This window comes from Furipterus horrens, unplaced genomic scaffold (assembly GCF_987537825.1).
Source record: "Furipterus horrens unplaced genomic scaffold, mFurHor1.1.pri manual_scaffold_3, whole genome shotgun sequence".
Taxonomy (NCBI): domain Eukaryota; kingdom Metazoa; phylum Chordata; class Mammalia; order Chiroptera; family Furipteridae; genus Furipterus; species Furipterus horrens.
In genome coordinates this window covers 344494-358905 of record NW_028327173.1, presented here as the reverse complement: position 1 = coordinate 358905, position 14412 = coordinate 344494, and the positions used below count along the sequence as shown (strand labels likewise).

The window sequence follows — 14412 nt, the reverse complement described above, 5'->3', positions numbered from 1 at the left end:
TGGGCTCAGCCTGGGTCTACGGGGCCGCCAGGTCCAGCTGGCAGGGGCCCCACAGCAAATGGCAGGTAGAGGGCTGCCCAGGGGGGCACTGCCATGCGTCCATGGCCAAGAGGAGCCATGGGGCAGGGGAGGTGCTAGGGAGCAGGGAGGCTGTGGGCCCAGCACCCTGGTTGGGAGAACGTGCCAGACAGGCGCGGAGGCAGAGGTCAGAGGAGGCAGGCTCCGGCCAGGGCCAGGGGCTCTGTGATGTCCATGGGCTCCAGGACCACAGGTATGGGGGTGTCTGTGGGTCCCTTTCAGAAGAGGTCACTGGTCTTCAGCTCCAACTGAACCCTGCCGCCACGTCACCAGCAGCGTGGCTGTGCAGCCAGGGTCTGCTTGGCTTTGAAATGTCACGTTTGAGGTTGAACAACGAGGTTTCCGTTTCTGTAGGTCAAGTCTGATGGCACCTGTGGTTCAGCTGAACGCTCAAGCGCAGGTCCCCTGGGGATGTGGGCCTGGACCGGCAGATGTTCAGCCGGGGTCACGGGTGCTGACGTCATGCTTCGGAGGGTCCACTCCCTGAAGAAACCTAGAAGCTATGGCGGCGCCGGGTGGTACTGAGCGGGAATCTGGGTCCAGCCCTTGCGTGGAGCGCCGGCCGGGCCACTGGCCACACGGGCCGCAGCCAGCACTCTGGCCCCGTCAAGCACCTGCTCACCTTAGAGACGAGGCTTCACACACCAAGTGCCTCGGGAACCCTGAGGCTCGACGGCACAGCCCAGGTGACAGCGGCGGGCAGGAGCTGGGTCCCAATGCTGCCAGCACCCCCCTGGGAGGCAGGGCCCCTCCTGCTCACCCCGCTGTCCCCAAACCTGGACCCTCTCACGACTCCTGGTCCCATGAACATGGTGTATGCAGGGGCTGTGAGTCCTGGCTTGAGGCAGCCAATCAGAAAGCTCACACTCATCTTGTCAGAACTGTGCCAAATCTTGGGACCTCAAGGTTCAGCATCTCCCTTCCGAAGGCGTTAAGATCACCGAGCACATGATCCCCTGCCCTTCTGGCCCAAGACCCTGAGTTCCAAATACCCTTCTACCTTTGACAGAAATAGCCCAACCCTGCTGCTATGGGCTAATCACATTCCTTGAGTTCAGGATGAAGCCCTAACCCCCATGCGATGATGTTGGGGGTGATCTGGGTGAGTTGAGGTCATGAGGCCCCCCCTCCCCCACCGATAGGATCCGTGTCCTTAGAAGGGAGGACAGAGAAGGGGGCATCTGCACAAGAGGAAGAGACCTCACTGGACCCAACCCTGCTGACCCCAACTGACCTTGGACCTTCAGCCCCCGGAGCCGTAGGAAGTTCGCACCCCACATCTGTAAGGCCCTGACGTGGGCCCGAGACCGTGGCAGCACAGCCTGGCCACCCAGACAAAGTGTGCACGTGCCGGACGGGGAAGGACCTGCAGATATCCTCCAGCCATTTGATCTCCCTTTGCAATGACCATAGCACCCACTTTTCACATTTAACGGGGAGAAAGGGAAGCCTGGTGTTCTGAGGACAGTGGAGTGTATGAACAGATCACCCGCCTCGAGCACATCACTGCGTTCTCCTCTGAGAGCACACGCTGGCCAAGCAGCCTGTCTGCTTAAGACAGAATTCGGGAAACCTCATCAACATTCCGAGGGTTCCGATTCCTGGAACTAGGGCACAACAACGGACGGGTGAGTGAGGAGCACTTGCCCCCATGCAGCCGCGAGGACGCCTTAAAAGGAAAGTCTTTTCCAAAGGAGACAATGAACTGACTTATGTGTAAACTGGAAAGAGAAATGGGCAGCTTAAAAATTCTTCCGTGTTTAAACACACACGCAGCGACGGGTCGACGGCTCCCACTGAAAGAACAGATTAATCCACAAATCCCAAGTTCTCATAGAAACGTCTTCTCAAATAATTTAAAAAACACTGAGAGCCGCACACTCCCAGCTGGAACTCTTATCTACACAAATTTACAATGTTTATACATAAATCACAGGCAGGCGCTGAATAGTATTTACCGCAAGTTCACTCTCAGGGAGACACAGAGACCAAAACTATGAACGTAAAACGAAGGCTGACCTTGGACTTAGGCATCAACGACACCAACAGGACACATAAAGGAGGTGACATGACCAAACGAGACAGCGGCAGTTCTTATAAAAGCCACCCGATGGCAACAGCCGAGTTGCGGCTGGTCAGGGCCTGCTGTCGGCCTGCAGCAGCCACAGCTCAGGGCAGTGAGATCCTAGGTGGACGGTCAGTACAGTGGATGCAGGACGGGACGCAGCCCCGACCCAGAGCGAGTCAGATCTGTTTGCGGTCAGCTCCAGCCCTCAGCTCCTTGTCCCTGCCTTGGGGCAGGACAGCAGGACAGGCCGGGCCGAAGCAGGTGCAGTAGGGCTGGAAGCTCCTGCAGAGCAGGGAGGTTGTCCCCGACTCACACCCACAGCTGGGCATCTCCCCAGTCTGGGCAAATGCTGGCTGAAGTCCAGGGGCAGGACACTTCCACCTGGACAGGATGCACTGCCCCAGGCTCTCCCAGACTGAGAACAAGATGCTTTTGAGCAAGACTGATGGGAGCTTGGGCCTAGGAGTCGTTCACTGCTGCCAGGCACTTGCCGGAGAGCCCCACCTGTCACTAGATGAAGCAGGCTCCCCTCGAGCGCTGGCCTCATCCCAGACAACCAGCCAGGCCTGTCAGCTTCCCCAGGGTAAAACCAGTGGGGGCTCCAAGAGGACCCACTGCACCGCCGCTCCGCCAGGGCCGCGGCGCCGCTCAGGGGATGCCCTCCTTCCTCTGGCAGCACTGCGAGGGCGGCGCAGACCAGTCGTAGACGTAGGAGAGGCGCAGCTGCACCTCCTGCTTGCACAGGCGGCCCTCGCGCGTCAGCGTCTGGTGCTTCTCCAGCATGTCCTCCAGGCTCTGCTTGTGCGTCACCAGGTACTGGTTGCTGCATCCACGGGACTTGTACTCGGTGTCGAAGCGAGGGTCGTGCTCGCGCTGCACATCTACGGGCGCCAGCCAGGCGCCCATCGACACGTCCTCGCTTTGCCACGCGCGCAGGTACTCTCGGCTGACGCGCAGGTAGTGCACCAGGTCCGCGGAGAGCACGTAGCCCCCGCCCAGCGCGTAGGGCAGGTAGTAGTCACAGAGCTGCCAGGACGCCTCGCGCCAGCGACCCCCGGGCTTGACACGGCCACGGCCGGAGAAGAAGCCCCAGTAGAGCCGGTGGCGGCGCACAGGGTCGCGGGAGCGCAGCTCGGCCAGCAGCGCGTCCAGCCGCGCAAACGAGTCGTCGTCTGCCTTGAGCACGAACTCGAAGGCCACGTGCTCGTCGAGCCAGGACAGCATGGCCAGCACCTTGGCGGTGAGGTTCTCGTATGCGTCGCGCAGCCCGGGCAGCAGCAGCAGGTCCCCGTGCCGCGCCTGCTCGTGCTCCAGGGCGCGCCGCTCCTCGGCGCCCAGGCTGGCCGTGCCCACCGCGAAGCGCGCCCACACATCGCCCGGGGCGCCGCGGCGCGCTGCCGCCAGCCACGTGCCGCGGACCACACTGCGCCGCTCTGCTGCCCGCGGCGCGCTGGCCACCAGCACGGCCAGGAAGGCGGTGGCGCGCGCGGGCCCGGCGGGCGGGGGCCCGGGGCCGCGGCCCGGCGGCAGGTGAGGGCCCTCGGCCGTGCAGCGCGTAAGGTAGAGCAGCGCGGCGCCGCACAGCACCAGGCCGCCCAGGACGAGCGCCGTCCGGTGCCGCCACACGCGGCGCGGCAGCTTCATGGCGCGCCGGCCGGCCTGTGAGCGCGCGGAGACCCCCGAGTACACGGCCTGCGGGACAGCGGGCCCGCAGGGCCGGCAGTCACGTGTCCCGCCGTGCGCCCTTTTCATTGGTCGTCCCAGGAGAGCCGCGCCGCCGCTTCCGCCCGGAGCCAAGATGGCGGCTCTGGCTTCCTCGCTCGGAGGTTGCGCCCATTCGCACCGCCTGGACGCCCGCCTCTTCCCGGAAGAAAGATGGCCGCGGCCTAACCGAGTCCCTTTAGAGGCGTCACGGCTCTCGGCCGCGCTCGGCGGGTCCTGGGCGGTGAGTGAGGGCCCGGGCAGGGTGTGGGCAGGGGTGCGGAACCCGACGGGGCTCCTGGACGGCCCGGCCCGCGGGTGTTGGGGATACTGGCCGAGGGACGTGGTCACGGGGGACGTGGACCCCGCGTTCAGTGCGGGGCGACCATATCTTCTTCGTCCGTGACGCCAACGGACAGGACTCGGTGAAGACCTGAAACCCGCCTGTAAAGCCCGGCACGTCAGTGCGACTCCTGAGCCGGGAGCAGCTTTTAAAATAAGCGTTTGCGTCTTGGCCGGCAAGAAACTGGGTTCCCAAGGACGGACACCCGCGAGTGGCCTCTCCCGAGCAGGGCCTGTGGGCGGGTCCCGGGGGAAGCGGGCTGGGGACCCAAACAAATGCTGTGATACGCGGGGCGGGAGCCTCGCCGGCCTCCCCGCGCCCGCGCGGGTGTTCTCGGGTGGCTCTGCGCAGCGTGGGGGTCGTGCGAACAGCGTCGGCGCGCTGCCCCTCGGGGTGAGCGGCGCGAAGGCCCGCCCTTGTGTCGAGGGGCGAAGCGCAGCCCCGGCGCGGACGCGGACGGCCGCCTGCTGAGTGGTTGCTCGCCAGGCCTTCCTGGCCGGGAGCGCGGGGCACGGGGGCGGCGGTTCTCCTCCAGCCGGCGGGGGTCGCGCCCCAGCCTGGGAAGGAGGCTGCCCTCCTGGGGCCCCCGTTCGCCGCCGCCCCTGGCACGGCCTCGGGCCTGGCCCTGCGTTTGCACTGTTCGCGCCCCCGAGCTGCCTCCTCCTGCGTGCGGAGCCAGTGGCTGTAGCTCGGAGTCACCTGCCCTGCGGCGCCCAGCGAGCAGCTTTGCAGGACGCTGGCGTCCTCAGGAGCCCGGGGTGGCGGTGTAGCAGAAACACCTGCGTTCGTTCAGTTTTGTTGAGGCTCTTCCGCGTGTGGACATTGTGGCAGGTGCTGGGACCCGAAGCTGAGGAAGGCACCGTCGGGAGCCCTCGGTGGCAGCGGGCAGGGGTCCCAGTCAGTGAGCCTCCGGGGTCAGTCACAGCGCAGAGGGCACAGTGTGCAGCTAGCGGGGTCCAGGGGGTGTAGGCAGGACGCGAGCGCCCACACCTTGGAAAGAGGGGCGCGAGGCCTTGGCAGGGTCGCCCCGCAGAAGGCAGACCCCAGAGAGCAGGACCTCGCCGAAGGGCTCCAATGGCGCTGGGTCCAGGAGACTCGCTTGCAGAGGTGTCAGCCCTCCAAGCGGACCTGTTAGGAGCAGGCAGGGTAGAGCGGAGGCAGCCAAGAGGCCAGTGGTGGCATCTGCCGGCCCTGCCGGGCCCGCTGGGGGAGCTGCTGGCCGTCCCGTCCCCGTGTGCCCTCGGGCTGGGGGGTGGGCCGGACACCATCGTTGCTGAACCCGAAATGCCCGCGCTTGGCTGCCCCACGTGCCGGTGGACTTTTCCCTGTAAAAACTGCCGGAGGAGGTGTGGCCTCAGCTGCACCTGGAAGGACCAGCAGGTGTTTGCCAGGGAGACAGGTTAAAGGGCAGGAAGGAGCTAGAGTACTTTTTGGGGCAGGTGACGTGTGGAATTCCAAGTGGGGAGCTGGGGAGGCAGCTGGGCCTTGTCCCCAGCTCGGAGGGCCCTGAGAAGGGCCCACGCGGGAGGGGCAGGTGTGGGCAGAGGCTGTGGTGTGGAATCCTTCATGCCCGTGTGGACTGACAGGTGGCCTCGTTCCTTTGCCTCCAGGCCCAGGTGCACTCAGGATGACGGACTTCCTGGGCACTCCCTGGTGAACATGAGCAGGGACGCCTGTGTGTGCTTGTGTGTGTCTGTGCGTGTGCCCCTGTGTGCACTCCTTGCTGTGTGTGTGTGTGTCAGCACGCACAGGGGTTGCCTTGCTGGGGGTGGTTTGGTGTTTGCTGGCACCAGGCCCAGTCCTCGCAAAGCCCTGGGGTCCGGGAGAGGGCTTCCTGTTTCATAGGGAAAATGAGATCATGGAAGTCAGGTGGCTTAGCCAAGGTCACGGAGCTCACAGGTGCTGAGTTGGGATCTCAAGAGGGGTGGGCCTCCATGCTGGAAGTGGCCGCTGTGGGCCCTGAGAAGGGCTGCTCCCCCGACGAGGGACGGGAGCTGGAACCTGACATCTTTGGCGAAGGAGCCAGGCTTCCGCCTCGGGGGGTCCAGGGGCTCGTTTCCTTTGTTACCAAGAAGCCGTCTTTCTAGTCGAGGACCTGGGGGCTCTGTCCAGCACTGGGTCTGCGCCCTCTCTGTGGACAGTCAACCACTTTTTGGGGTCTGGCGGCCGCAGGCTGTGGCCTCACTCTCTCGCCTGCCCCCCTCTTTCCCCAGCTGCTGGCCACACTTGCAGGCCATCCCGCGGTCCAGGCCCACAGGGCCATGGCGTCCAAGCAGGCTCCGGGCTGCGGCCTGGCCCCTCCCTGCCTCTGGCTCCTGGGTGTCGTCCTTCTGATGGGTGCGTCGGCCCGGCCTGCCAACCACTCGTCTGGCCGGGACAGAGCAGGCCACAGGGAAGACAGTGAGATCCTGCCCCCAGACCACCTGAACGGGGTGAAGCTGGAGATGGACGGCCACCTCAACAAGGACTTCCACCAGGAGGTGTTCCTAGGGAGGGACACGGACGGCTTCGAGGAGGATGCGGAGCCTCTGAAGAGCCGGCGGAAGCTGATGGTCATCTTCTCCAAGTAGGTGCCGGGCTGGGAGGCTGGGGGTGTGTGCAGGCGGCTGGCGGGCCCCGCAGTGACGTGCTGCGGAGGACGGGGCCGTGGCGTGTGCTCTTAGCTGACAACACGCGGGAAGGTGGCCGGGTCCGCGCTGAGGGGCGTGTGGCCCGAGCAGCCTGCTGGGTCAGGGGGGGCTCAGTGCCAGAGCGAGGGGTGCCCGGCCGCCCGCCCCGACCTCACTGCCCCAGGCCATCCCACAGCCTCCCGTGGCGGCCTCAGGCCAGCGTCTGCCACTGTGAAAAGCAGGCAGTCAGGGAGCGATCGCAGCAGGGTGCCGTACCTGTTGGAGGCCTGGCCATGGCCGTGAGGTGTGGGAAGGCCGGCGGGGCACGGAGCTGACCTGTGAGTGGGCGTGGGAGCTATTGATGGGCACGTGCACTCGGAAATGCCTGCGGTACAGGGTGAGAGGGTCAGGCGATGGGGGCGCAGTACCCATGGGGGGAGCTGGCTGGGGACACGTGGTAGGGCGCTTGCAGTGGCGGCTGCCCTGCGCAGCGTGGTGGTGGGGAAGGTGTGAGGGTTGGCCTGGGGCACCAGGCAGAGGACAGGCGCTCGGGGGCTCTGGGGGGCTCCTGGCATCCCCAGGCCGTGGTGCAGCGAGAACGCCAGACCTGCAGGTCGTCGGCATCGCGGTAGCGCGCTCACCTGGCCCTGTGTGGTCGCAGTGCACGTGGGCCATGAGCTGGGGCCCGCTGGGATCTGCAGGTTGTGAGGGTAGCAGGCTGCCAGCGTGTCAGTGATGCGGTGGCCTGAGGGTCACGTGCAGGGACCTGGGACTCACGGCTCAGCGCCAGGAAGGAGACTAAGGGGGTTCGGCTGCTGTGAGCATTTGCTTGTGTCACGAGGGCTGTGGGGGGCCTCACGGCCAGGACGGGAGCTCGGGACCAGGCCCTAGGCGGCGGGACTCAGCCTCGTGGCCTTGCCTGAGAATTGCATCACTGAACACCTGCTCCCTTGCCAGGTGACAGTGGTCTGGCGGGTGCCACGGTGTCCATGCCGTCCGCGCGCAGGGGGCCCAGGAGCGGGGCGGACGAGGGTGGAGAGCAGCGCAGCCCAGGGGCTGGGTGTTCTGAGACGGGCGGGGAGGCCCCAGGTGGGCCAAGCAGTGCGGGTGCGGTGGACGGGCCGCCTGGGAGGCCCCTGCAGGCAGAGGGAGCCGACAGGGCAGCAAGCGTGGTGTTGGGGTCCGGGACACAGCCAGAGTGGGGACCTTTGCGGCTCAGCGCTTGGGGGGCAAGGAGAGGCCAGAAAAGGAGGCTCCGGACGCCGGAGGTCCGGAGCCAGGGCAGCAGTCGGAAGAGCTGAGGGCTGGAGTCAGGTGAGCCGCCCTGACGCTGGCTCCCCGCCCTCTGACGTGTGGACCAGCAGGTGGCAGGCGTCTCCTTCCAGATCAGACGGAGCCAGGCCCACAGAAGGGGGTGGGGTCGGGCGCCTGGTGTGTGTCCGCAGGAAGGCTGTTGGGGAGCCCTGGGGCCTAGCAGGCAGGGGGAGCCTGCAGGCGGGTTTGGGTGGGGTTCAGATGCCCAGATCTCATCGTGGGGTGTCGCCCTGGACCCCTGGGCCAGGTGGTGCCACCAGTGACTCCTTGGTGGAGTTGCTCATGTCCTGATTCTCCTGACCCCCCGCCCCTGGGGGGAGCCTTCCAGGGGGACGGGGCTCCATGTCCGTCCCGTGGAGTTCTGCACGGAGGCGCTCTGCCCGCGGGCGTCAGCCCCGGTGGACTCGTGGCCGTTGTCGCAGACCGTGGGTGGGACCCAGCCGCTCACACTGCTGCTCGCAGCACCCGGCCTCGGCCTCTGTCCCCGGGATGCGTCGCCCTCCTGCTGCTTTCTGAGCACTTCTTACTGCTGGCGCCACCAGACGCTCCGGGCCCCTTTCCTGTCCCTGCTGCAGCCCCAGGGGGCCCGGTCGCTTCTGCTGGAGAGCCGTGCTTAGAGACCCTTTCCTGACCCTGGGTGTGCGACACCTGTCTGCATGTCGCTGCCTGCGGGTGCGTGTGTGCAGTTTTGTGTGGATGTGCAGGAGGCCAGCCGTGTACACGTGTGCACCCCGGTGCGTCTGCTCCTGTTTCTCTACCTCGCTCTGGTGTCTCACCGCCGTCACCGTTCCTGGGGGCTTGCGACCCATCTGCGTGTCGAGGTCTTTGGACCTGGACTGTGACTCTGCCATTGAGCAGCCAGGCGGGGAGAGTCCAGATCGCTGCCCGTGGCCCCAAGACTGCTGGGTGGTGACGCAGAGCAAACGCTCCCCTGTTGCTGCCATTTGTTCTTGCGGAGCCAACTGTGGAGCCTCCGGCCACCCTGTGTGCTTGTGCCCTCCTGTGTGCCGGGTCCCAGGCCTGTCTGACCTGGCCCGTCCGCTTGCAGGGTGGACGTGAATGCCGACAGGAGGGTCAGCGCCAAGGAGATGCAGCGCTGGATCGTGGAGAAGACGGCTGAGCACTTCCAGGAGGCCGTGGGCGAGAGCAGGGCGCGCTTCCGCGCGGTGGACCCTGATGGGGACGGTACGGCCGTGCCCTTACCCCGGCGGCCCCAGGGCGCCCGTACAGAGCAGTGAGGGCCCCCCTGCAGGCCAGGATGGGGGCTGGGCAGCAAAGTTGGAGCTGGCCGCCTCCACAGCTGCTGTTGCAGGAGGGTTTTTAACCGGCATCTTAAAATAATTAAATTTTTCTTTTTAAAAGTGTTTCTTGTTAGACCTTCTGACAGGGCGCATCTGCTTTCCAGGCCACGTGTCCTGGGACGAGTACAAGGTGAAGTTCTTGGCGAGCAAAGGCCACGATGAGAGGGAGGTTGCTGAGAAGACGAAGAACAACGAGGAGCTGAGAGTCGACGAGGAGAGTGAGTTCCGGGCTCAGGGTCCTGCGAGCTGGGGGGGCCCCGAGGGGCTGTAGGGTCTGTGGGAGCTGGGGCGCCCCGCCCCCGTCAGTCCTCAGAGATGCCCCTTTGGAAGCTCCTTTTGCTCATATGGACCTGATGTGTGAGCGTCTCAGCCCCGGCCCCCCGCATCACCGAGAAGACATGCCCTCTGGCTTGCTGGCCTCCCCCCCGGGTGTGCCCACAGCCCGGTGCTGGTCGGGCTTGTTGGCGTTAAGGATGCGCCGTGTGGGGCCCGCTGGTGCCGCCCTTTCTTTGCTGGCGGACTGTCCTCCGCGCTGGGGACCCCGAGCCTGGGGCTCTCGTCTTCTGTGGACGGAGGCGTGTGCACAGTTTCTGGGGCATCTGCCAAGACGCTGCCCTGTGAGCATCGTGCCCATTGGCTGTTGGGTGGAGTGTGTCACGGCCTTGGTGGCGTCCCTAGCGCCCCGCTCTCCGCTGCTTCGTGAAGGTGCTGGGCCACCCTGTTCCTCTGCTGAGTCTTCACGTGGACCCAGCGCAGCTGCCCCAGTGGCCTGTCTGCCGTCAGCCCTGCAGTCCTGCCCTCGTGGCACTGAGGCCGAAGGCCTGCGGTCCTGGGCGGTGCCGCGGAGAGCCGCCGACCTGTGTGTCAGCCCCCGGCCCAGCCCGCCTCGGCTTCCCCGCCTCGTCTCGAGAGCTTCGAGTATCTGCCAGCGGGCGCGGCGTTGGCCGGAGGCTTATGGAGCCTCTGTCAAGTTGAGGAAGTTCCCCCGTTTTTCCCAATTTGCCATTTATTTATTTTTTCTTTCTTTTTTAAATTTGCTGAGTTTTGATCACGAACAGGGTTGGGTTTTGCCGGATGCTTTCTGTGCCTCTAGCGATGTGACCGTGGATTTTCCTCTTCGGCCTGTTGCCGAGACTTTCAGATGCAGACTAGTGGCCCCTGCGTGGCCGTGGGGCACTGCTCTTTCCACTGCACCTGCTGACGCTTTGTTGAGGATTTTTGCACCTGTGTTCACGAGATACTGGTTTGCAGTTTTTTTTCTTGTAATGCATTTGTGTGGTTTGGGGTTAGGGTGAAGCCGGCCGCGTAGAGGCGGTTAGCGGCGCCCCCCCGTCTGCCTCCCGGCAGAGGCCTCAGCGTTGGTAGGAGCTCTTCCTTGGTGCGCTCGCCGCGAGCCGGCGCCTCTCGGTCTCTCTAACGCGTTTGTCTTATGAGCCGGTCGGACTTTCTGGCAATAGGTGGGCTAAGCCCGTTGACATTTTTGTTTCTTTGCCCCTCCTCCTGCCCTCGCCCCCAGGGGGCTCCTCTCCCAGTCAGGGCTGCTCCCTCAGGGCTGGGGGCTCTGGGCAGGGTCTGTCCCAGGCATCCCTTCAGCTCCTGGTGCTGCCTGTGTCCCCACTGTGACTGCGTTGCTCCAGGCCCTCGTCCTAGATCCTTAACTCATTACAGCTGCTTCCCCAAGTCAGGTCAGTGCACAGGCTCCAGGCAGACGTGCAAGTCTGTGCCCATCCCCGTCACCCTTGTCCCCGAAGTGGGGCGGGCAGGAGCCACCAGCTGCGCCGTTTGCCGTTGAGCAGTGGGTCGGCACAGACCTCTGTCCCATCCGACGCAGTGAATGTGAGGTGACGGACGTGTGGGTCCCCTGCCATGCTCCCTGAAGCCGGTGGCTCCTAGGACAATGGAGGGTAGAGAGACCTCTGTGCTGGCCTCCTCCTGCTCTTCTGGAGCCAGACGGGCCCTGCTGTCACCCCTCCAGCCCTGCCACAGAGGGAGAGTGTGGGGGACGCTCGACTCAGGGCTGGGCAGTGGGTTTCCTCCCCAGCCCTGCCCCCGTGTCAGGCACCAGGAGGGGCAGACAGGGGCCAAGTCCTGCTTCAGTGCCCTGGTCAGTGCGTTTCTTTGGTGTAGCAGCAGCTGGGGCCTGCGCCTGCGTGGGGAGGGTTGGGGTCTGAGACTCGGGGTGCTGTGGGGCGGTGTCTCTCAGGGAGCTTGTGTCTGCGGGGTGGTTCTGTGCCATCCACTGCTGGGGGCTGAGCTCTCCTCTGAGGCGCAGGGCCTGCGGCCTCGCACCGCTGCATCCTGAGCTGGCCTCTGCTCTTGGGCGGCACGGTCAGAGCTTCCTGGAGGCTCCCGGCTGTTCTGCGCACCAGGGTGCTGACAGGCAAGCCTCTCTCAGCACAGGAAGTCCTGGAGAACCTCAAAGATCGCTGGTACCAGGCGGACAACCCCCCCTCAGACCTGCTGCTGACCGAGGACGAGTTCCTGTCCTTCCTGCACCCTGAGCACAGCCGCGGCATGCTCAAGTTCATGGTCAAGGAGATCGTCCGTGACTTGGGTGAGGCTGGCCCCGCCTGCTGGCAGCCCCCAGTTGGTCCTCCTGGTGGGAGGTCAGTGTGGGCGGGTCCTAGGCTGACACGGCCTCAGGTGCTTGTGGCCCCGGCGTGGTGTCCAGCAGGCCCTGTAAGACACAGCTGTTTAGCTTTAGTTTAAAATGTCACAAACTAAGTCTGGCAGCAAAATCCACTTGGTCAACTCTACGCAGTGGTCCCAGAGGTCCATGCCCACTCGAGGTCTGAGCACCGCCTTGTCCTGCAGACCAGGACGGCGACAAGCAGCTCTCGCTGCCCGAGTTCATCTCCTTGCCTGTGGGCACCGTGGAGAACCAGCAGGGCCAGGACATGGATGACAACTGGGTGAGGGACAGACGGAAGGAGTTTGAGGAGCTGATTGATGCCAACCACGATGGCATCGTGACGATGGCGGAGCTGGAGGTGAGCGGGGCCCAGAGAGGTGGCCGTCCCTCTGCCCTGGGTTGGCGCGGCCAGCCCCGGCTCTCAGCAGCACTGTGCGCGGGGTGGCTGGGGGCGAGGGGGCGGCATTTTCACCTTCGCGGGTCCGTGCTGGGGAGCTTGTTTTTCCTGCTGTGAATGAGTCATTTCGTCTTACACGAGAATTCTCTGATCCCTGGTGATAGCTGGAGGGCAGCGCTGGGTTAGGGGTTCCTGCAGTCCTGGTGGCTGATTCAGTCTGTGTCCACGTGACCTACTGGCCCCTGCTTGCGCTGGGTACAGCCTCCCCTCCCCGCCCTGCCCCCCGGGCCCATGGAGGCAGCGCCCACATGACCCTGAGCCACTGCCAGCCTGGTGCCTGCCTTCCAGAACATCCCAGAACATGCCTGCAGGCCCGTCAGCAGGCTCCAGCCAACAGGGTATCAGAGGAGGCCCAGGTTGCGTGACGGTGAAGCCTCGCTGCATCCGGAGGCTGAGGGTGCCGGCCGTGTGCTAGCCTGCGTGGGTGCGCCCCAGGGGGTCACGGGGGCGTGGCTAGAGGGTACTGACGGGCATGGCGCCCTTGCAGGAGTACATGGACCCCATGAACGAGTACAACGCCCTCAATGAGGCCAAGCAGATGATCGCCATCGCCGACGAGAACCAGAACCGGCACCTGGAGCCCGAGGAGGTGCTCAAGTACAGCGAGTTCTTCACGGGCAGCAAGCTCATGGACTACGCCCGCAGCGTGCATGAGGAGTTCTGAGCCCTGCGTGGGCACGCGCCGGCCGCCCTGTGCAAGGGTCCCGTGTCGTTGTGGTGTCTCGCTTTCCAGAACTTGGGGCTGCCGTGCGGGCTCTGACCACATCGGGGCCTGTGGGCTCACCACGCTGTGGGAAGTGACGCAGCTCCTGGTTTCCCTGAAGCTGAAAGGCTGAGGCCGCGGTGGCCATTCCCTGTCAGAACCAGTGCGGTGGCGGCCATGAGGGCCCAGTCTCCGAGGAAACATGCCCTTGTGGCAAGAATCACATTAACTTACTTTAAAATATAGTTGCCTCTTTCTCCCAGCTTTATTTTCTCTGTGAACGAAACACATAAACGATAATTTGAGACATTGTGGCCAGGTGGCTTCCCCTTGATGCTTTTGAGGGGGCAGGTTGGTTATAACACCGGCCCTGAGCGCGTGTTCTGGGATCAGGGCCAGGTGGGAGCCGTCCTTGGGGGCCAGCAGGGGAGTGGGAGTCCCAGGCTTGAAGGGACAGCAGAGGATGAGCCCTGAGCCACTGCCGTAGGGCTGGGCGGGGGTGGGGGAGCAAGGAGGCCCCGAGAGTGCTGAGCCCTGGGAATTGGGGGTGGTGTGGGCTGCCGTTGGGCCAGGTTGTCCTCTGTGTGCAGTCCCACTGTGGTGCTTGGCAGCTGATCAGAGCCCTCCTGGGGGTCGGCTGTGGCACGCCTGCTGGTGCGTCTGCCCACCGGCTCCCTCCTCGTGGCCTGTGGTGCCTCCGAGCGCAGCTCACACGGCCAGCAGGTTGGTGCAGCCGTTGAAGGCCCCGCCTGGGTGGGGGGCTCCGGCTGCGTGGCAGAGGGACCCGGAGCTGCTCACATGACCAACCCTTGCCATGGGGACCTGCTTCTGAGCAGCGTGGGGTTGGGGCCGCTGCACTAACAGGCAGGGGAGCACCTAGGTTTCCAGGCAAACGCAGCAAACACTTTTCAGAACTAATCTGTGAGCTGAGAGCTCATGGTGGGCTGGGCCTGAGGGTGGGTGGGTGGATGTGAGCAGGCTGAGCTCGGACAGGTGTGGGCTGATCGCCCAGCAGTTGGGCCCACGGAGAGGCTGGGCCAGTGCCTGGGTGTCACCTGTGAGCAGATGTCCCGTAGGTGGGCCAGGCATGTGGGACCTCAGGCCGGAGACTCCAAAGCCAGAGGGCAGGTGGCCCCACATACATCCCAGGGAAGGAGAGGGGTGCAGCTCACCAGACCCAAAACTACAGTTTTCTTTATTTGGCAA

General features: G+C 64.7%; 2 protein-coding genes across 2 annotated transcripts; one reads left to right on the top strand and one right to left on the bottom strand.

Moving 5' to 3' along the window:
* Positions 1 to 1906: 1906 nt before the first annotated feature.
* Positions 1907 to 3847, bottom strand: B3GALT6 (beta-1,3-galactosyltransferase 6). The gene has a single exon (XM_090268415.1). It carries the CDS (start codon positions 3788 to 3790, stop codon positions 2795 to 2797), a length of 996 nt encoding a protein of 331 aa, XP_090124541.1. The 5' UTR covers positions 3791 to 3847; the 3' UTR covers positions 1907 to 2794.
* Positions 3848 to 3999: 152 nt separating this feature from the next.
* Positions 4000 to 13520, top strand: SDF4 (stromal cell derived factor 4). Its single transcript, XM_090268414.1, has 7 exons — positions 4000 to 4091; positions 6404 to 6756; positions 9162 to 9298; positions 9519 to 9632; positions 11810 to 11968; positions 12229 to 12404; positions 12991 to 13520. Exons 2-7 carry the CDS (start codon positions 6452 to 6454, stop codon positions 13165 to 13167), a joined length of 1068 nt encoding a protein of 355 aa, XP_090124540.1. The 5' UTR covers positions 4000 to 4091; positions 6404 to 6451; the 3' UTR covers positions 13168 to 13520.
* The last annotated feature ends 892 nt before the right edge of the window (positions 13521 to 14412 follow it).